Genomic DNA, 21,028 nt, shown 5'->3' with positions numbered 1-21,028 from the left:
TAGAGGCTTTACACATGGCGTCAAATGACACAACTTTTAAAGATATTGTTTATTGTGCAATGAAAGATGTAATGCCAGATTTTTAAATTGCACTTTATGTCAAACTGTTGGTCTGTGTTGTCTAAGATGATTGTGGCAAACAAGATATTGGAGAAAAGAGTATTGAAATAAAAGACGTGTTGACCTTTAAGTTTATAATGCTACTCATCTTCCAAAATCCATTTGAATATTTTGAAATGCTTCTCACAGCAAATATTGATATATGTGATTAATTTAGATTAATTAATCACAAAGCTTGTAATTAATTAGATTCAATTTTTTAATCACTTGACAGCCCATAATATATATATATATATATATATATATACACACACACATATACTGTATATACATATTTTTCCACCTACTTGTATGCACATAATACTTCTATTTTTATGTTTATTTCTGGTTTGTTGTCTACGTTGTATATCTATTTCTATCTTGTCTCTCTATATATCTATCTATCTATCTATCTATCTATCTATCTATCAATGTAGGTACATTGAGATCATTTTAAAACGGGAGGAAAATTCATCGTGGCCAATAAATCTTTTAATTTAATTTGTATTTTTAAATTTAGAATGTAAAGATATCAAGTAATGAAAACAACAACAGAGAGTTCTTGTCTTACTTGGCCAATAAATGTGATTGAGAGTTCCCTGAGCTGCAGATGTGCGGCTGCAGTACCAGCAGTCCACCAGAAGGGGGCGGTAGAGATCCGTACTTGTGACTGAAAATGGAACAAATTGAGGACGCTTTGAGTCCTCCCTTTTTTCTAGCCTTCATGAAACCTTGCTCCACTCTGCCGGTCTGCTTTTCTCTCGTCTCTCACTTTATCATCTCTTTATAATATCTTTATTGAGCTGCTTTTCCTTCGTGTGATCGTCTCATCTCCCCCCTGCTGTTCTCCGACCAGCTGTACCGGACCGAGCTCTCCAGCTGTGTGTGGCTCTCCAGTCCCGCAGGCAGGGTCGGCCATGTTGTTGTGTGGGGGTTGATGCAAGTTTAGTAGTAGGAAGTAGAGGCTACAAAGAGCTGGGACACTTCAGGATCTCACTTTCTTTTTTTTTTATTCTGCAGCTGGATTAATGCTCTCTGGTGACAATGAGTGTCGCCTCCATCCTCACAGACTGTAACGCTGCTTTCATTTAACTTCAGCATTAAATCTGGCCACAGTCTCGGCTGCAGGGATGAAGTGAGGATGAAAGCGGTTCGGTCCCGGTTGGAATAACTCGGATTTTTTTTGTGTGTGTCCCGGATCTGATTCGGGAGGGGAAGGGGAAGAAAGGAGAAAAGACAAGAAGAAGAAGAAGAAGAACGCATATTTGTGAAGGTAAAAATCCCAAAAACTAAAGTGGTCTTTGTCAGCAGGATAAGATAAGGATGGGCCGGAACGCAGCTGCTCGCCTGTCTGACCTGTCATCAACAAAGGAATTAAACTGTTTTATGATAATCACACACATATATAGCCGACCTGTCTGCAGGTTGTAGCATGCACTGTAATCCTCCCTGCAAACCGAGAGTCATGTATTAATAATCAAATCATAGGTTAAGGAAATATCAGTGAAGATACAGCATGTGCTTAAAGTCCCACAGGAATATTAGTGCAACCATATCGGATAGCAGACTTTAAAGTAGGACAAGGTCAGCACACCACACTGTAATAACATTAAATGATGTTAAAGTTAAACAGTTCAATTTGCATATGCTATGTAATATAGTAATGAAATAAAGGGTTAAAGCTCCAATTAAAAAAAAATGATTTTATTAACGTCTTTCTTTCATAAACTCTTATACAATAATGCTCTTCATCTGTTTTCTCCCCCTGTAATGAAGATGTTTCCCATTTATTGTATTTGGTTCCAGACACAAGAGGCAAAAGTGCCACCTCATCATTTCATATATTCAACCCAATCTTTGACTCATGGTGAGTCAGATTATTGTTGAATCAGTAACAGGTTAAGTAGGGAGAAGAGGAGGTTTGGGCCCTTTTTCTTTGGGTGATGCCATCAGTCTGAATTCAAACTTCCTGGTCGAACAGCTGAGTCACAGTTGTTCTGTGTCTTCCACAGCTTGTGCTGTCGCTTTCTTCTTCTTCTTCGACTCTGTCACCTCCACTTTGAGGGCAGGGACTGCGGTATTGTGACTCTCAAATGAGACCGACTGTCACGCTTGAGGTGACTAGAGAACATTTCATGTAAAGGATCCAGCGTATCCTGAACAGCTCTGCACAACTGTGTCTGAATCATTGGTCGTATAAATCCATATAAGGGCAGGTGAACTTGGAGGGAAGGAAGGTAAAGGGGAATGCTGTCATTGCTAAAATAGATGTTATTCTTCTATACACAATGAAAACACTGACTTTGTTGACCCGAATTACTTCTGCGTGAGTTCTTGCTCAGGCAGGTTGAAAGGTTTATTTATGTAACAACTCAGGATGTTACTTGTTCTTAAAACTCAACTCAACATATCTGCCAATACCGAGTATCGATCTGATACCAGCTCTGTTTAAATCAAAGTGTGCCTCACTGTGTTGAGCCCACTCATCATTTTGTTTTAATAACATATCATGAAGGTATCTGAAACACTGGCTTTTAAAATGACACTGTAGACATTGTAGATCCTTGAACAGTATTAAGCTAATACCAATCCGGCTATGTTCCAGCGTTTGAGAACGGCAGAGCCACAAATGTGTGCGAGCTCTCCCCAAACTTACATGTGAAAGTTTGATTTAAAAACATGATGTTCTTAAGAGGATCTTCTGTTCAGCTGTCAATATGTGATGGTGGGGGGGTTGGATGTATTTTTCCAGAGAGAAAAACAGCCTAATCCGGGCTACCGCGTGGCGTTTACAGTCACTCTGTTAGATGTTGACAATTCAAACACTGTTATGTGCTGGAAAAATGGATGATTGCAGACACACTCAGATTCCCAGAATAGCTCACACTTACCCTACACTCAGGTGCCAGGTATTCCCATAAGACCTGTTTATTCTCCAAAATGTGTGATGCCGTTTCTCTGGCGGCACAATAACTCACACGAGCACAACAAAAAGCTTTTCTTTGAGCTCTGACTTGTGAAGTTAAAGTACAATTAGTGAGGATTTTAATTCACTCTAAAGTCCCTCCATAGTTTTTTATATGTTATTTTACTTCCCACTGTTGTAGGCGTCAGAATCAGTTTACTTTTGAGCAACAAAAGTAGATGTACACACGCTTTTTGGCTTCACATCCGTAACATCACATGACATTTCTCCAGGCCCGGTTTTAACCCTGTGGCATCAGAAGAATGTGGTAGATGGTGGCAGGCTGCATCTGTTGCAGATCTGAAGCCCAGTAAAGCTCCAGAGACCCTCCCCGTCTGCAGCCGCAGCGTCAGCCGCTAACAGCTGTCCGACAGGATGCTGGGCAGGGTTTCAGCTAAAAACCGCTGGTTGACGGATGGAGGAACTCCACCTTCATCCCCTTCAGCTCGGCTGCTTGACTCATTCGGCCCAAATGTCGACTTCATCAGAGTCTAGATAACCTTAACCCCAGGGGAGGGGAGGCTGTTTAAACACAGAGAGAGAGATGCTGGAAGGATCTATTTTAAAACCAGTTTATATAATGCATGATATGGAAAGATTTGAAATGCATAGTTTTAGTCACATTGCAAATATCAATTATTTACGGCCCAAGCAGCTCGTTCAAAAAGCTTGTTTTGACCGTGTAACGCGCTGTAAGCCAAAAGTGATTAGTTACAATGATCTAAAACAAAGAAAAGCAGATGAATAACTATTAAAATAGTTGTCTGTGTATCTACTCGATTAATCAACCAAGTGTGCGTTCTCTTCTGGTGAACTTTAGTGAAGTATATTAAAGCTGTAGGCATCTCTTTGTTTCTGACACATGGATAATCCTGCAGTTTACTCAGCTGAACTCTGTCTCTGCAGCCTTCTTAACAATTCTGAACCACGATCACTGCGAGCACTCAAACTTCTTCTAGCGATCAGCGAGTCGGTTTGAGTTCGCCTCTGTCTTATCAGCATTTTTAGTGGAATTCTCACACTGTGGTCAGAGGGCGGGAAGGAAACCAAAAGTAGGTCGTTGATAACAGGACTGCAGGATTAAGGTTATCTCTTTAACAGGAGAATATGTGCAGTTAGGCCTTTTTAATTAAAGCTGCGTACGATCTAGGTGGAAACAAGCAGGGACAAGAGAGGTCAAGGGTCATGGAGGGGAACATCTGGAGCAGGAACTGACACATTTAGTCTTTTAGTGCCAAATATTTCCTGTGTTCAGCTTCTCAAATGTGAGAACTTGAAGCTTTTCTTTGTCAGAAATTATATTAAACTGATCTTTGGGTTTTGGACTGTTTGCTGCAAGACTCCAAGTCCTCAGTTCTACAATAGCTGACGTAGCAATGTGAAATATTAAACAACAGTGTCTAGTCTGTGGCACTAAAACCAACAGAGACAGATTGAAATGTCATGAGTTTTCGTACCAAAGATGAACACAGTCGACTTATTATTTATTTTTCATTTCCTCTAGTTCACGCCAAAGAAAAGGCCTCTGTTGGCATTGAATACATATCTTTGTTTTTAAGATTTCACAGTCATGTTTGCTGAAGAAAGAGACATGTTTGCCTTAAGAGGAACATTCTGTACCAAATCACAGAGCTTTGATGGAAGCTGAGTGAAAAGTCGAGCTCACTCTGTCCTCATGTTCTGTCTCTTTCCAAACAGATGGAGGGAAGCAGCCCTCTGTTTATACATGGTAGTATTATGTGTCTTCATTTAAACTCTTCACCTTCCTCTCTCATTGTTTCTGTGTAACTGGTGCAACTGGGAGCCCTCTCTCGTGTTTGCATGCGATGTGCTGTTGTAGGCCATGTTATCATCCTGGGGGCAGTGGGATGTTGTCAGCAATAAGAATAAGTTACTATAATTAGCAGCGAGGCAGGTTTTCCCTGTGGTTTCGTGGCTTTGCTGTTCAGGAATGAGCTTGTGTTTTAAGGGAAGAGACATTCAAGATCCAGGGCTTCCATTATTTAAAAGATGAGGTGTGATCGGTTTCATTGGCACTTCTAGCTCTGGCCTTAAATGCCACCCAAGATACATTATTTCACTTTTCACCTCGTGCAGAGTCGAGTGTGGACAAAGCTGTGGGTGTCCTTATGTGATGTGTTGAAGGTCACCACAGGCCAAGGTGGAAGAAGTACTCAGATCTTGTACTTCAGTAAAAGTAGTGTAGAATTACTCTGTCACTAGTAAAAGTAAAAAGCAAAAAGTAACTAAAGCTCTTAAATAATAACTGTAGTGGAGTAAAAGTACAATATGTTCCTCTGAGATGTAGTGGAGTAGAAGTATAAAGCGGCAGAAAATGAAAATACTTAAGTAAAGTACAAGTACCGCAACATTTACTACAGTACTTGAGTAAATGTACTTAGTTACTTTGCACCGCTGCGTGCAGGTGGGGTCTGTGGTCGTCACTGTTTCAGCTCCAGGCCCTGGTGGTCACTCCCTTTTTTGTTTTCTGGTATTATCCTCTTAGAGTAAATCCTCCATCCTCATAATCCTCCTAGTAGTTCAAGCTGGTAGAGCTGGCACTGTCTCCCTGGTTGCCCCCCTCCCTCACCCAACCAACCTGCTGTTCCCCCCTCTCTGTTTCTCTCCTAGACTCCATCCAAACCGTTTTCTTTATGCCCACGCAGCCACTAATGTGAATGTTATCACGTTCTGATGCTTTGCAGTGCTCCGCTTATCACCCTGGATTCGGTGGGAATCGTCTGGCTTGGATATTGTGTTTTTGTGTGCATAAAAGGCAACGATTCACTATATTTTAAAGACATTTATCCGGAAGAAATCACGTCTTCTGTGCAGTTCAGCTCTCAGTAAAGAGGGTGGACCGTACATCATATGACGAGGGAACATATGTGTGTGTGTGTGTGTGTGTGTACACACCCTGTCTGCTGACAGATAAGATCTAAAGGCGCTGCGTATTTGTAACACTTAAAATGTAAAGCAAAAAATACAGTCAACAAGCTAAAAAAATATATTTTCTCTTGGTTTCTTACAGTATAAATCCATATTAGGGTTAGGGTTATTCCTGAAAACACCCACTTTAATCATTGATTGATATTTTTGCTATTCCTTTCTATAAGATTTCTTAAAACCGTTGCCTTACTTTGACCGGAAGCCTAAAGGAATGAAAGTGTTCTGTTTCGAATGAAAACAGACTGCAGCTTGTGCCTTTAGGCCAGTATTTCTCAAAGAGTGGTGCGCAGAGAGTGTTTTTTTATTGGTTAACTGGTCCTTGGTCTTGAAAAAGTTTGAGAAACACTGCTTTAGGCCCATCGAGGCTGTTTTCAGGCACAGTGGTGAGTTGAGCTAAATGCTAACATCACTATGCTAACAGCCAATTAGCGCTAAGCTCAAGTTCTGACAAATTCATATTGTGACCTGATGATGGCACAAGGGACACGTCCGGGTATCAAGTCATTCGAATGTATTCTTTAGGAATCTTTGAATATCTTTGAATATTTCACAGTAATCCATCCAACGGACCAAAGACAGACCGACAGACCAACAGACCGGCGTTTGTTGAGCTTTAGCCAGAAAATGTTTGGTGTTTTTCCACCGTAAAAGACTAAAACTGTTGATTAAATTATTTTTATTAGACAGGAACAGTACGCATAATTATTAATCGAGCTTCTTGTTCTGTATGAATGTAAGCGACAATAGACTAATGTGTTTTATTTTGACATCAAAGGGCTTGAATTGAATTGAATTGAATTGAACAGGCTCCAAAAGTTCAGCCCAGTGTTTTGATCATTTTGAGTTTTGGACGGCTGACAAACATCCTCACTTTATAGTGCAAATATTCCTGGGACACTGTCCAGTGTTTTATAGCGTGGTGAGTTCACTGCTGACCCAACGAGCCAGACTCTCGTCTCCCTGATGATGAAACGCAAGCCCACCATAGTCGACTGCGTTCCTCTGAGTGAAGCCCTCTGCTTTCCATGACATCGCTTTTGTCTCGAGGTTAAAGGAAAGGTTGGCTCGGAAATGAAAAGTCTGTTTTCCATGCCAACATTCCCAACATATTGGCTCTATATCTAACGTCTGAGATTAGATTTATTGGTCCTTTTTTGAAGACATTTTGAAGAAATCTATTCCATCTTGACACGTGTTCAGTGATGGTCCACTCATAAATCGGCCAAAGCTCAGCACGAGCTGTAACCTGATATTTAAGCGCTTGTGTACGTTTTTTTTATTTAAGCAAAGTGTTCTGGATCTTTGGAAGGTTTCTGTGGTTTGTCCCCATTTTGTTGATTTCCTTGGCAGTTCAGCTGGAGAACTCGATGAACTCTCGAACGCGCCCCTCCTTCTCCGATGAGGAAAAATCCCTCCCACCTCCCAACATCAAGGCCACTGTTCCGAAATCAGTGAAAGGTGTATCACCGCAGAACCTTTTCTATTTCACCGATGCATGATTGTGAGCCTTGTCACCAACTGTACCTCAATGCTGCTCAGCACCGTGTTTGCTTAGCCTGCTTTCATACTCCACATCACTGAATACATCACAGTTCAATCCTCTATTGTTTTACTGTCTTGTAATGTGTCAGCGCCAATTAACCAAGTCCAAGTCCTCGAGCAGCTGTTGTTCTTGGAGAATGAAAACGTTCTGATCTCCCCGGGCTCAGAGTTCTTTACGAGCGTGTCTGATTGTCTCCACATTTTCCACGCCTTCACCTCACAAAAGAATGCCTCAGTGGGACTCCGGACGAATTATGTTAGGAAGAGGAATGACAACCACGCAGATGGAGACACACTGGTGTAAATATTTTAGCCTGGTCAGGCTGAGGCCTCGAATGGGCCCCCGAGTTCAGATGCGTAAAAAGGCCCCCTACTATAGGAGCAGGACGCCCAGACTGTTACTGTAACATTTTGTAGGTGACGCAGAACTCTCAGACTCAGTTTGTAGTCTGTTATTTTGACAGGCTTTGCGTTTCCTTTTGCATCACTTAGTAGATTTTAGTGTCTTTGTGGTCGTTTTGCGTGTTTGAAGTCATTTTGAGTCTCTTTATAGTCGTGTTAGGTCCCTTTGGGGTCGTTTCGATTCTGTTCGTGGTCAGTTTGCATCTCGTTTGACTTTCCACTAACAAATATGAATGTCGTACTGCTCTTCTTAACCCTTGGGCCCCTGAGTCTGTGCCCGATAGGCCAGTTTAGTAATTCCTAAATGGGCTGAGGGCCCCAAAGAGGGCTCTCTGAATCGCAACAGTCCTTATTTTTCTCCGTTTTAAGCCACAATGGCTTTAATCTGTCATTTGTATGTAAACACTAAGGGACCTCTTTAAGGAACAATGACATGTAATATATCACAACGATACACGATGATGATTACCTTTTTTTTTTTTTATCCCTCTGTATTTGCAAAACACGCATGCACAATTAAATCTACACGTTTGAGTCGTGCGTGGTTCAAAGCGGATTTATCATTCACCCATATGTCCCAGTTACCACATGGATTAAAGTCTTAGCGGGTCGCAACAACAAAAATGATTCACAGGAAAATATCAGATCATTAGACTTTTGTTTCATAACGCATGTTCCTGCGCCTGCAGGCCTCATGTCGCAATCATTCATCCTTCACCTCCTTTGGCCCTTCACTTACTTTGTATATCATCAGTGATGAATTGGATGCTGTGTTCTTCAATCTGCTGGCATTCATGTGATGGATTTGTGTTGTGTTGTGTCCAGGCAGGGCGAGACGATGGGCTGCATTAAGAGCAAAGAGGACAAAGGCCCTACGATGAAGTATCGGCCGGAGAATTCCGCCGTGTCAGACCCCAACTCCACCATCACCACACCTCACATAGGTCACTACGGACCGGATCCCACCCAGCTGCAGCAGAACCAAGCTCCCTCCTCCTCCTCAGGCTCTGGGACTGTGAACTTCAACCACACCCTCATGCCGTTTGGCGGCTCGTCGGCCATGACTCCCTTTGGAGGAGCGTCGTCCTCCTTCTCCGGTCCTGTTTCCAACTCGTTCTCTGGCGCTGTCTCAAGTGAGTAGTGTTTTAAAATGCTGATAATGGTCTTAATGGAGAGCATTGTCCCCTTTATGTCATACTTAAAGGACCATACGAGTGCTTTTTAGTGATGTAGCCCATTTGCTTTACTGCTGAACGCATTTCTTCTAATGCTTACTGTGGGGTTTTAGTTTGTTAATGTATTTTTCTTATCTTCACATAATCTTTGTGTTCTTCAATCAGCTTTATTCTGTAGTATTTCCATAATACCATATGGTATTCAATCTTTAATACCATCTTTTTTCATATAGTATTTAAATCGAGTTGTAAAGACTTGACTTGCTGCAGTAATCCATCATGTTTGTCATCGGTCATGCTAGCAGCGTGGACCTGCTGGCTTTTAGTCACCGTGCGGTTGACATTTTTAGTTTTTCAGTGACATGTTTCAACAACTGTTGGATGGATTGCCATGGTATCTATGATGCCCAGAGGATTAATCCTAATGACTTTGGTGATCCCCTGACTTTTCCTCTAGTGCCAACATGAGGATAACATTTGTGGTTTTGAGTGACTCGACTACTATTGGATTGATTGCCAAAAAATGTTGAACACATCATGTCCCCCTCAGAATGAATTGTGTTAACTTTGGTGATCCCTTAACGTTTCATCTAGCACAGAGGCTTTCAAAGTGAGAAGTGGGCCTCCCCAGGGGGGCTTTAAACGGTGTCAAGGGAGGCTTAGTGGATGGAAGGGATAACATATTACATTAGTTATACATTAGTTAAAAGAAGATCACATAGAATAGACTAAATGTGTGTGATTTGGTTAAAGAGACAGTTCCGAGATACAGTAGTTTTGGGGAATTTTACTATTTTTCCCACTTTGCCAGAGATAGAAACTAATAAATGAGGATCAGACCTTTTTTTTATGTAGTAGCAGTAGTAGTTAGTAGTACAGCATAGTAGCAGTAGTATCAGTAGGCAGTAGTAGCAGTAGCATTAGGAGTAGTAGCAGTAGCAGCAGTAGTCAGGAGCAGTAGTAGTAGCAGTAGCGTTATAGTAGTACAGTAGTAGTAGTAGCAGCAGTAGATAGTAGCATAAGCAGTAGTAGTGGTACAGTAGTAGTAGCAGTACATTATCAGTAGTAGTATAGCAGTAAGTAGCAGTATAGCAGCGTAGCAGCAGTATTAACAGCAGTATCAGTAGTAGTAGAATAGCAGTAGTAGTAGCGCAATCAGCATCAGCATAGTAGTAGTAGTAGTAGCATTAAGTAGTAAGTAGCACAGTAGTAGGCAGTAGTACAGCAGTAGCAGCAGTAGTAGTAGTAAGTATGCAGCAGCAGTAGGCTTAGTAGATAGTATAGTAGCAGTAGTAGTAGTAGTAGGCACAGTAGTAGTAGCAGTACAGTAGCAGTAGTAGTAGTAGTAGCAGTAGCAGTAGTAGTAGTAGCAGCAGCAGTAGCAGTAGTAGCAGTAGTAGCAGTAGCAGTAGTAGTAGTAGCAGCAGCAGCAGCAGCAGCAGCAGCAGCAGCAGCAGCAGTAGTAGTAGTAGTATAAGGGTATCTTGGCTCAATTGTCTATGGGATCAAATAACATAATCATGCGTCTTTGTGTATCTAGAAAAACGCAATATAAATTAAATGTATTATGCCATAGGCGTCCAGGAAATGAGCGAAACAAAAACAGGGGGGTGGGGAGGAGCCCTTTTCCAATCTTCGCTTGAGGGGCTCAGAATTTGAAAACCCCCGCTCTAGCACCATGACATTGTCTGAAATTCCCTTTACTTACCAGATATTTATATCTGGTAAGTAAAGGGAATGTTGTTTTTGCAGGTGTTTTGTTCCAATTAGGAAATGTTAGCATGCTAGCACACTAAACTAAACTCTTGTTTTATCAAGGTGTTGACAGCGTTTTGCCGTGTGGCGCATGACTTTTCTGACTGGCCACACTACGGTAATGACAAAAATGTAAAAAGTAAACATGCTGAGGAGAACGATCAGCAGTGATGTAAAGTACACATGATTCGCTTTATAGTAAAAGGGGTTAAAACATACATAACACTGAGTTTAACGTGATCAGTACGCTGATCCGACATGTCAGTGTCACAGCTAATGCCCCGGCCATTGTTATTTTAACTAGCTTTTCCCTCTTAGATCTAATACAGGTCCTGTAATCATCCCTGATCACCCTAAATGTGTCTGATCAGCTTACAGCGATGCTGAGAGCAGAGCGATGAGATTGAACCCTCCTGTTTCGGCGGGATTTAGGGTGTAATCCACCGCCACGTTGGATTATCTGCTCTCAGAGAGGTTCGAAGGTGGTACATGCCATGGTATTTGCTTTCTGCAGGAGATAATGGGATTACTGTTGACAGCATTGTTGTCCATGGTGGGTACATGAATGTCATCTGTCTGGTGGTGTGGGCTTTACAGGATGCTGGCATGGGAGTTGACTAATACTATAGTTTACAGAATCATGTTTAATACTTAAGTATGGCTAATGGGATCTAGATTAAATGACGGTTAGGGAGGTGATACTATTAAAAAACTGGTTTAATATATTGACTTTCCTTTGGTTTGTGTCTGAGTGTCTTGTGTCTAGTCACAGTTATATTTCCGTGCGGGGGAAGTACTCATACTATAGAATTATAGTCCAAAGAAAATCAATACAGTATGAGCTCTCAGACCTTGGCGAAACAGTCACCCACACAAACCTGCTGTTTCCTGATGCAGTCCCTCGACAGCACCATACTTACATGTAGTCTGTTTTTGTGTGTTTTGTAGGTGGTGTTACCTTCTTTGTGGCCTTGTATGACTATGAAGCTAGAACAACTGATGATCTTTCATTTAAAAAAGGAGACCGCTTCCAGATCATCAACAATACGTAAGCATCTTCCCAGTTTCTCTCTCTCTCTCTCTCTCTTTTTTGTCTGTTTGTCAGCAGGATTACGGAAAAGACCTGCTGGCCCCACTTTCATGAACCTTGGTGGAAGGGTGAAGCATGGTCCAAGGAAGAACCCGTTAAATTGTGAAGCAGATGGGGCGGATACACACATTATTTGTCACTTTCATTAACATTGCGAGATAGAGCATAGCCTCAGAGCAGCTCTGGGTGCCTTTCTAGTTTAAATATGTTTCTTTGCGAGTAGCGCAGCAGTGATGATGTGACAAGATGTCTGTGTGTCAAGCAGTAATCCTTAAACTGCACCTGTTCCTTGTTATTCATGAATGCGTTTGATTGCGACTTGTTTCCTGACGCTGGCTTTCTGCACAGCGCTGTGGATCTTTTATTTGATCCATGCTGTGGCAGAAATGTCGTCCGAGGTTATAGCTTTGTAATGTAAAGTAAATTAGTGTCATTCAATCCCCATTGTCAAAGTGTTTTTCAGTCCTACCTCACATTTTAAAGACAGCTCAAAGGGTTTGAATGAATACAGAACAAATGACTTAAAAAGCTATGTACCTTCTAACCATTTCCATAAGCAACCATGCTGCGTAAAAAGTAAGGATACAAGGCTGATGCCTAAATTATTAACCATTAACCCTTATTAACGGGTTTTCATCCAGAGTATCAATCATAGCAGGATATATGAGGCCTCGGTTGACTGGTAAATGAACGACTCATTTGTCTAATCACTCCTGTGTCATTGTCCTCCTGCAGAGAGGGCGACTGGTGGGAGGCTCGCTCCATCAACACGGGGAGAAACGGCTACATCCCGAGCAATTATGTGGCCCCCGCTGACTCCATCCAGGCTGAAGAGTAAGGCCTTGTTATAGCCTCATTACTCCAGCTACAGTGTCTGCCCCAGCAGACTAATAACACTCGCATGATCCCATCTCCCGTGGCTTACAACAAGCACACAGTCCCAATATTAAGAGCTTCACAACCATGATGATGCTTCATATTGTCAGGCAGCTTCTCAGTCACCACTTTGGCTTTTTTATGTATTTTCTTTCTTTTGACAGGTGGTACTTTGGTAAAATGGGACGCAAAGACGCTGAGAGGTTGTTGCTAAATCCAGGAAACCATCAAGGGACTTTCCTAGTGCGAGAAAGTGAAACTACTAAAGGTGATGATTACAAAGACGTCTGCACAAAACACTCCCGGTTTAATCATTGGTACAAAAGATGAGCAACTGCATCAGAAACTCTCTGCTTCTTTGATTAAAAGTTCAAAGGTCAAAACTTTGGTGTGAAGCGTCCAGTCATAGAGCTCAAAACTGTGGTTCTACTCATTGTGCTTGACAGGAACTCGATGATACATTCACCACTTTTCCTAAATGCTAAAACAAAGCTCCTCTGACTGGCAACATCAGCTGATGGTCACAGGTTTCATAGTATTTAAAGCACAAGTCGGACAAATCAAGCAAACCCTATTTATGTAGCACTTTTCGAGACGGAAGCATTCCAGGATGAAGAGAAGTGGAAAGAGGGAGATAAAAGAAACAAAGAAGACAGTGTGAAACAAGAGTCTGCATCCCTATGATGAGGCTGTACTTAGGCTAAATGCTAACGTCAGCATGCTAACGTGCTCAATGGCAATGCTAATATGCAGCAGGGGAGATTCCTATCACTACTATCAGTCAAACGAGCAGAATTAGGTGTACAGAAAAACTGCTGTTAGCTCCATACATATAAATATAACATTTGATTTAATAGAACAACGTTTAAATCAAATGTCAGTGCCTGACAAAGGAGATTTATTGGGAGCTATCAGTGCAGCGCGCTCATCAGTTGGTTTCTTGATCCAGCACCTGTAAAGTTGATATGGATCTGTGTGTTCTACGGTGCATTTAAAGCACTTCACCATACCAAACTTCTCAACAAAAAGTGTGGGGGTTTTTCTATGCTGAGGAAAAGACTTCATTAAAAATACAACTGGGAAGTTAGTCGTAAAAAATACGAATGTTTCTTTTTCGACAATCTCTGCCACTTTTGTTTGGATGGTTAAAGAACATTTCCCTCGCCTCCCCTAGGTGCGTATTCTCTCTCCATACGAGACTGGGATGAAGCCAAAGGGGACAATGTGAAGCACTACAAGATCCGCAAGCTTGACAGCGGGGGATACTACATCACTACCCGAGCACAGTTTGACACGTTACAGAAGCTTGTCAAACACTACACAGGTATGAAGTTTGCGATGCTTTCCGCTCGCTCTCGTTTTTCTGTTTGGTCTCATTCATTATTCATCACACTCTTTCATCACACCTGAAAATGACTCTCAGGCACACCTGCTGCTCTGTGCCACCATGCAATTGGCCCGAGAGATGAATAGTCTTACATTTTAATAACTATTGATGGAGCAGTTAGGATTTTGAGGCTCGTCTCTCGGCCTGAGGAGAGTTGAGGTTAAATCTCTGTTATCCCACTTCATTTCAGTCTGACTCTGGAGAGGGTTTCGGTGTGTTAAAAATCAACTCATTTATATTTCATCACAGTTAGTATAAGAGCATGAATTCATCCACATGAAATGGAATGAATCGATGCATGAAACAGATTGCTTTTAAAACTCTGTATCCTGCTGGTTCAGTTACTCAAGTGTGTGTGGGTGTGTGTGTGTGTGTGTGTGTGTGGCACTGCTGGGTGTAATGTAGCATTTTGATCTCCGTGTCTCACTTTATCACAGAGCACGCCGACGGGCTTTGCCACAGGCTGACCACAGTTTGTCCCACAGTCAAGCCTCAGACCCAGGGGCTTGCTAAAGATGCGTGGGAGATCCCCCGGGAGTCCTTGCGACTGGAGCTCAAACTGGGCCAGGGCTGCTTCGGAGAGGTCTGGATGGGTAAGAGCGAGACAGACGAGACACGCAGGAACATGTTCGGTGAATGCTTTCTGGCATCATTCATTTGTTTAGTATTCAGGCGCGATTATCTACTTGTACATACAAAAAGATTTATGTAGGGTATGCAAACATTATGCGCATATATCTGACTCTGATTTCCTATATTTATTGTGTCTATTTTGGTCCAAGCTGGGGAATTATCCACTTCCTGCAGTTGCTTCCTCTGTTTGTTGAATTCTCCTTATCTCCAGAGATCATCTCACTCAGCTCCAGCCAATCTTATTTGTACCTTTTGTTTTTAACCGCAGGCTCGTATGCGCTCATCCCAGGCATATTTCTGCAGGGAGTGCATGCATGACAGCACATGTCTGAGCAATTACAAGACCTAATTAATGATATTGTCTTGCTCCCAGCCCATTAACAACACTGTGGCCTGTGTGCGTTTCTCTCCTTATCTTTGTCTCTGCAGGCACGTGGAATGGTACCACTAAGGTGGCCATAAAGACGCTGAAGCCGGGCACCATGTCGCCTGAGGCCTTCCTCCAAGAGGCTCAGATCATGAAGAAGCTCAGGCACGACAAACTGGTGCCTCTTTATGCTGTGGTGTCTGAGGAACCCATTTACATCGTCACAGAGTACATGGCCAAAGGTAAACACGGACACCTGAAACATACCTGAAAACCTTTTATAAACTCAAAGACTGGAGTTTTTGTTTAGCCATTAAACTGGTTTTCTGAGAACTCACAACCCTGGAGAATAACAAGACTCAGCTGTTTCCTGTTCCATGACACTGATGAGATCTATTTTTAAATAAAAGCAAAGCATCATCTTAGCCTGGAGACTTTCCAGAGATTTCCAAATTGACCACGTGGCCTTGGTTTTTCAGGCACTGCACTGATGTCAGATCTACACGTGGTGATTTCCTTAAAGGAAAAATGTACATTTTATGGATGTTTTAATTAATGTGCTGCACAGATTGAAAGTCATTGAGAGTCCCTTGTGGTTCCCTGAGGCCTTGAATCTGGGGTGTTTAATTGAAAACTGCAGAAGTTTTGTGGGAGGTTTTCATTGCTTCAACTGGGAAGCGTTTTATTTATTTGTTAGGCTTTTAGGATTAACTAGAAGTATGTGTGTGTGTAAATGTTAACTATGACATATGCCTCTGTGTGTGCATGTGTGCCTAAATGCCTGCAGTTTGTTTTGATCTCATAGAGCAACTGCTTTAGTATTTCCCACAGTTCCTTTTCTCTTCATGCAGAAAATACACCGATTCAAGCTTACTTTGATATTCACTTTAATTTCCTTGCCAGCTATAGTAAGGATCAAGGGCTTAATTGAAATATTAACATTTCATATAGCAGTACATTGATATGCAGCTGGTATCGCAGCCCTTATATATACGGCTGTCCTGCACGTACGACTTCTCACCGTCACTGTTTTTTATAGGAAGCTTTCTCGACTTCCTTAAAGAGGGTGACGGCAAATTCCTGAAGCTCCCTTTGTTGGTAGACATGGCTGCACAGGTGAGACAAACCACAAATAACTGTATTTTTGTGTTTCTCGAGTGCAGAATGTGTGTCAGTGAATGCTAAGTTTAGCATTCTATTTTAAGCCTCAGTTGTTGTTTTTTTAAAGAACGACGGCCTCAGGTAAACATGTCTTCCTCAGTTTGCTTTTATTCTTACATTATTAGCTTCCTCTGTATGCCTGACAGAGCAGGGCTTGATGTTCTGAGTGCGTGGAACTAAAAACGATTTAGCAAAGCAGCCGTCGTGAGCTGCTGTCAAATGTTGTGTTTTTAGATCGCTGACGGCATGGCTTTCATCGAGAGGATGAACTACATCCACAGGGATCTGCGCGCCGCCAACATCCTCGTGGCCGACAACCTGGTGTGCAAGATCGCCGACTTTGGTCTGGCCAGGTTAATAGAGGACAATGAGTACACAGCGAGGCAAGGTGGGTACACACATGAACTCATAGACCGTCTGAGTCACAGGTGAACGAGGAGTCAGGGTAGAGCAGAGACGCAAAGGACGAATCCCTGGCGTCTCCTATCATGGTGAATTAGGATAACGGTGGAAACCAGATGCTCCTCTTTCCTTCGATTTAGTTGCGCTTTTCACACGCTGAAAGGATTCATGTCTGCACCAGTGGAAATACACAAGTCTTTGCTTTAACCTATCATTATGAAGTAAATGTTAATCGCACAATGTAATGGTTGTTGAATCATTACACCATCAGCGTTCAGATTGGTTCCCTATGAGCCGCTTTCACTATGCAATTCTGTCTGCCACCGGGTACGACAAGGAAATTGGATTAACAAAAATATACAAGCTAGCTAGTCAAATGAGTTACATTGTTCCTGACGCCAGGAAGAACCACCAATGAAATGGGAAGTTACAAAGTAATCCATCTGGTAAACATGCATGTTTACAGTACAGAATACAAAGAGTAAAATACCTAATAAAATAGCCCAACAGTTAGCCTCTACAGAATGTAGCTACACATTAGCCTCATTTAGCTAGTATAGGCTAGCTTGGCTAGAAGTAAGCTGACCACAGGAAAACTACATCAACAATCACAAAGCAGCCGTAAAAAGACATTTCTACACATAATATTCCAGTAAAAGACATTTTTACTATTACTATTACTATCTTCTCGGATCTGACAAAATGGTGGCTGTAACAATATTATCTTAACTGCAGCAGTGGTTGCTAGTAGCAACTGAATTTTCCACTGAAACTTCGTCTGGTAGAAGAGATAAATGTGATTTTTTTTTTTTTTTTTGCGATGCTCACAGCTTTAAAAGAAGTTGCATTTAAAATATTCAGCAGCAACATCTTATTCCAGTCCCAGAGTTACTTTGATTAATCCTCAGATGTCAGTGAATTTACATAAGGACTATATCTTCAGTAGAAGCAATACAAACTGTTTACTGCAAGAGTTGCAGATTACTTAGCATTAGCAAAACATAGTTTCTGGAAAAAGTTAAAACATTAATGCAAATTTTCTCCCAAACTGTGGCTTCTGAGGGGGAAGAATTATGATCTGATGTTCTGTTCTCATACTTTCCATTACTGAACTATTGCCTTTAAATATGACAAATAACATCGGCCACACGGAAAGCCACTCTCTGGACCTTGTTTTCATTTGGGTGAACCAACCCTTTAAACAGAAGATCCTTAATAATGTCCCTTATAGATATTATAATCCCTTAAACTTTACATTTTAGAGATTTCTGATTTGTATTTACAAGCTGAATCCAAAAACATCATGGTGGCTGAATTCCATTTAGCTGCTTTGATTTCATTTGATCTCACTGTTAGTCGATGTTAGTGTTATTAGTAACTCCTGTGCTTTTCCTACTATAACAAGTCAACATCTCTGCTTTGCAAAAGGCCTATTGTAGGTCACTATAGCCATTGTAATATCCTAGAAATAAGATGAATGCATACGCCCTCTGGTGGAATCCCCTCACCCCTCTCCTCTCCATCATATTACAGGAGCCAAATTCCCAATTAAATGGACGGCCCCAGAGGCTGCTCTGTACGGCCGCTTCACCATCAAATCAGACGTCTGGTCCTTTGGGATCTTACTCACTGAGCTTGTCACTAAAGGCAGAGTGCCCTACCCAGGTAAGTGACAGTGACACACACACTCATACACACACACATCGGGTGTGATTTAAATAAAAGAAGAAAAAAAGAGCAGGGCGGTGGTTCACGGCCAGAGTTATCAGCTTTCAGTCTGTCAGTAGACGTCAAGCTGCCGTGCTTGTTAATGTCTGAGGCTGAAGTGAAAGCCGTCTGACATTGTCTGCGCGGGTTGTTTATGCCTCTGCAGAGGGAACACACACGCACTGATACCCCCACACACACACACACACATTTGAGATTAGATGAGACCATCTGGTGGAGGACGATCAGGAGATTGAACACCAGTCTTGTTTATAACCATCTGCCAGACTGACACTGCCCTGGGGAGCAGTGCCTGCAGTGTTCTGCACCACCTTCACACAGCTTCACTTTCTATCAGATGTAGCGCACAAAATGATTAATGGATTAGTCCACTGACGGAACATTAATTACATTTTTTGAAAATAAATGTCTGTTAAGTCACTATCTATTGCCGAATGAGATAATGGTTATTGAGACTATGGTCCACTGCTGGAAGCCCTTGCATTGCAGCGTTATGAACCGGGTGTCTGTGACATTACCGGGGGGAAAACTCAAGCGGCAATCACTGTGAAGTGAGATCCATCAGGTTAACCTTTTCTCCCTGTTTCCAGTCTGTATGCTAAGCTAACTGTCTCCTGGTCTGCTGTACCTTCAAATTTAGCGGAACAGATATGAGAGTGGCATCTATCTCATCTATTCTTTTAACTACTTACATCATACAAATATCTGATCCGCTCCAAGAGTGATGGGATTTTCTCATTGTATATACAAAGAAATAAGTACCCATCCCCCCTCCTGTCTCCCTCTCAGGCATGGTGAACCGTGAGGTACTGGAGCAGGTGGAGCGCGGCTACCGCATGCCCTGCCCCCAGGGGTGCCCCGAGTCCCTGCACGAGATGATGAAGCTCTGCTGGAAGAAGGACCCAGACGAGAGGCCCACTTTCGAGTACCTGCAGTCCTTCCTGGAGGACTATTTCACCGCCACAGAGCCACAGTACCAACCTGGAGAGAACCTATAGCCTGCCTTGACTCTGTTGCCTACCCCTACGCCTGAAGCACACTTGCTTGAAGACATGAGCTCTTGATTATTGGACTCTATAAAAAGTCGACTGGAAACCGGTCTAACCAGTCGCATTAACCACTACTTGCTCTACAAGTTCTTCATTTTGTTTATTTTACGCTTTCAGCAACCGCAACCGTTTCATTTTTTTGTTTTCCATTCATGGTACTAGGCAAGTCTTAACTGTCTGTTTGTGGATTTTATCACCATGTACAATAATGACTGTGATAGAAAGACTTTACTTCAATTCAGTTATGTTTTAAAGACACTACATGTTGAATTATTTCTCATGAACACAGTATATTGCTGTAAAAAATAAATAAGCTGTGATAATACCTCGCAATAGAAACACATATTTCTGAGAATGGCAGTCCAACTGTTGGGCTTTTACGTGGTTTAATGTGGAGCTCTCGCACTCCACTCGCCTCCAAATTGTATTATTTTGTGATAAATTGGTAAATTATGCATCAAAACAATTAATTATTAACAGAGATAATATATTAAACTAATAGGGAGAAGCTCTCAGGGGACTGATGGTCATTACCACAGTCCATTTGACAGTAATTAAATCCCACACAGCTTAACTTTAGTCACATTTCCCCAGCTACAGTGCAATTTTTGATTTGTTACAAATGGGTGACTCAAGTGAGACTGTGACATCGTCTTTTATGCCATTTTGTTTATTTCTTTTATCATATTTTCGTCTATGTTTCTTTGTTATCGCAAGACTTTATCACACTTGATTCACATCACATGGACATGGCTTTATAGCTTCATTTGAAGACTTTCCCGACGGTCCATTATCGTGCAGAAATCTCTGCTTTCTATAACAATGTCATAATTCTTTCTGTCCGTCACCGCTCGGGTTGTATAATCTCACTGCAATCACTACAGAGACAGGCTTACATAAAAGCAGTGTGTATAATGTGTCAATGAGTTAAACAGTGATGTAACTCGTGGACTTGCGTCCTCTTGCCCAACCGGAATGACTCTTCACGGATACATTTTACCGGTTATAAAGCTCCTTCTAAAAGTGGAAATCATGAACAAAGCCACCAAATAACTTGGAGGAGAAAAAAAACATTTGTTATCTTCTACATTGTGGCTGACTGGAGCACTTGGGACTCGTTCGTGTTCATGTGTCTAACTAAGGTGGCTCTGCAGAAACTATTTGAATAGCAATTATGTTTTTTTACAGTCATTTTATCTTTGCATTTTGTTTCTGTATGGACTCATTGGGGCAGTATTATGGTGGGAATAACACTAATTGATGATTTAGCTTGAAGAGAAGGGCTTTGTATATTATAAAATCCTCATTTTATAAGATTAATAAAATGGGACAAGATTGCAAATTATATTTGGGAGTGAGGTAGTGGGTGGATACTCATGTGAGGATTTTGTATAATAAAGACGTGATTTTACAAAGTTTAGTGTTCTTCTTTCTAAATGAAATGATGT

The 21,028-nt window shown here is 41.8% G+C and overlaps 1 protein-coding gene across 1 annotated transcript; it reads left to right on the top strand.

Annotated features, from left to right (window-relative positions):
- The first annotated feature begins 800 nt into the window (after window positions 1-800).
- LOC115025279 (tyrosine-protein kinase yes-like) lies at window positions 801-20,986 on the top strand. The gene is made up of 12 exons (XM_029457366.1): window positions 801-1,372; window positions 8,783-9,090; window positions 11,836-11,935; window positions 12,713-12,811; window positions 13,018-13,121; window positions 14,028-14,177; window positions 14,678-14,833; window positions 15,303-15,482; window positions 16,280-16,356; window positions 16,636-16,789; window positions 18,337-18,468; window positions 19,321-20,986. Exons 2-12 carry the CDS (start codon window positions 8,796-8,798, stop codon window positions 19,527-19,529), a joined length of 1,656 nt encoding a protein of 551 aa, XP_029313226.1. The 5' UTR covers window positions 801-1,372; window positions 8,783-8,795; the 3' UTR covers window positions 19,530-20,986.
- The last annotated feature ends 42 nt before the right edge of the window (window positions 20,987-21,028 follow it).

Source organism: Cottoperca gobio, chromosome 20 (genome assembly GCF_900634415.1).
Source record: "Cottoperca gobio chromosome 20, fCotGob3.1, whole genome shotgun sequence".
NCBI lineage: Eukaryota > Metazoa > Chordata > Actinopteri > Perciformes > Bovichtidae > Cottoperca > Cottoperca gobio.
This window is presented reverse-complemented; position numbering and strand designations above follow the sequence as displayed.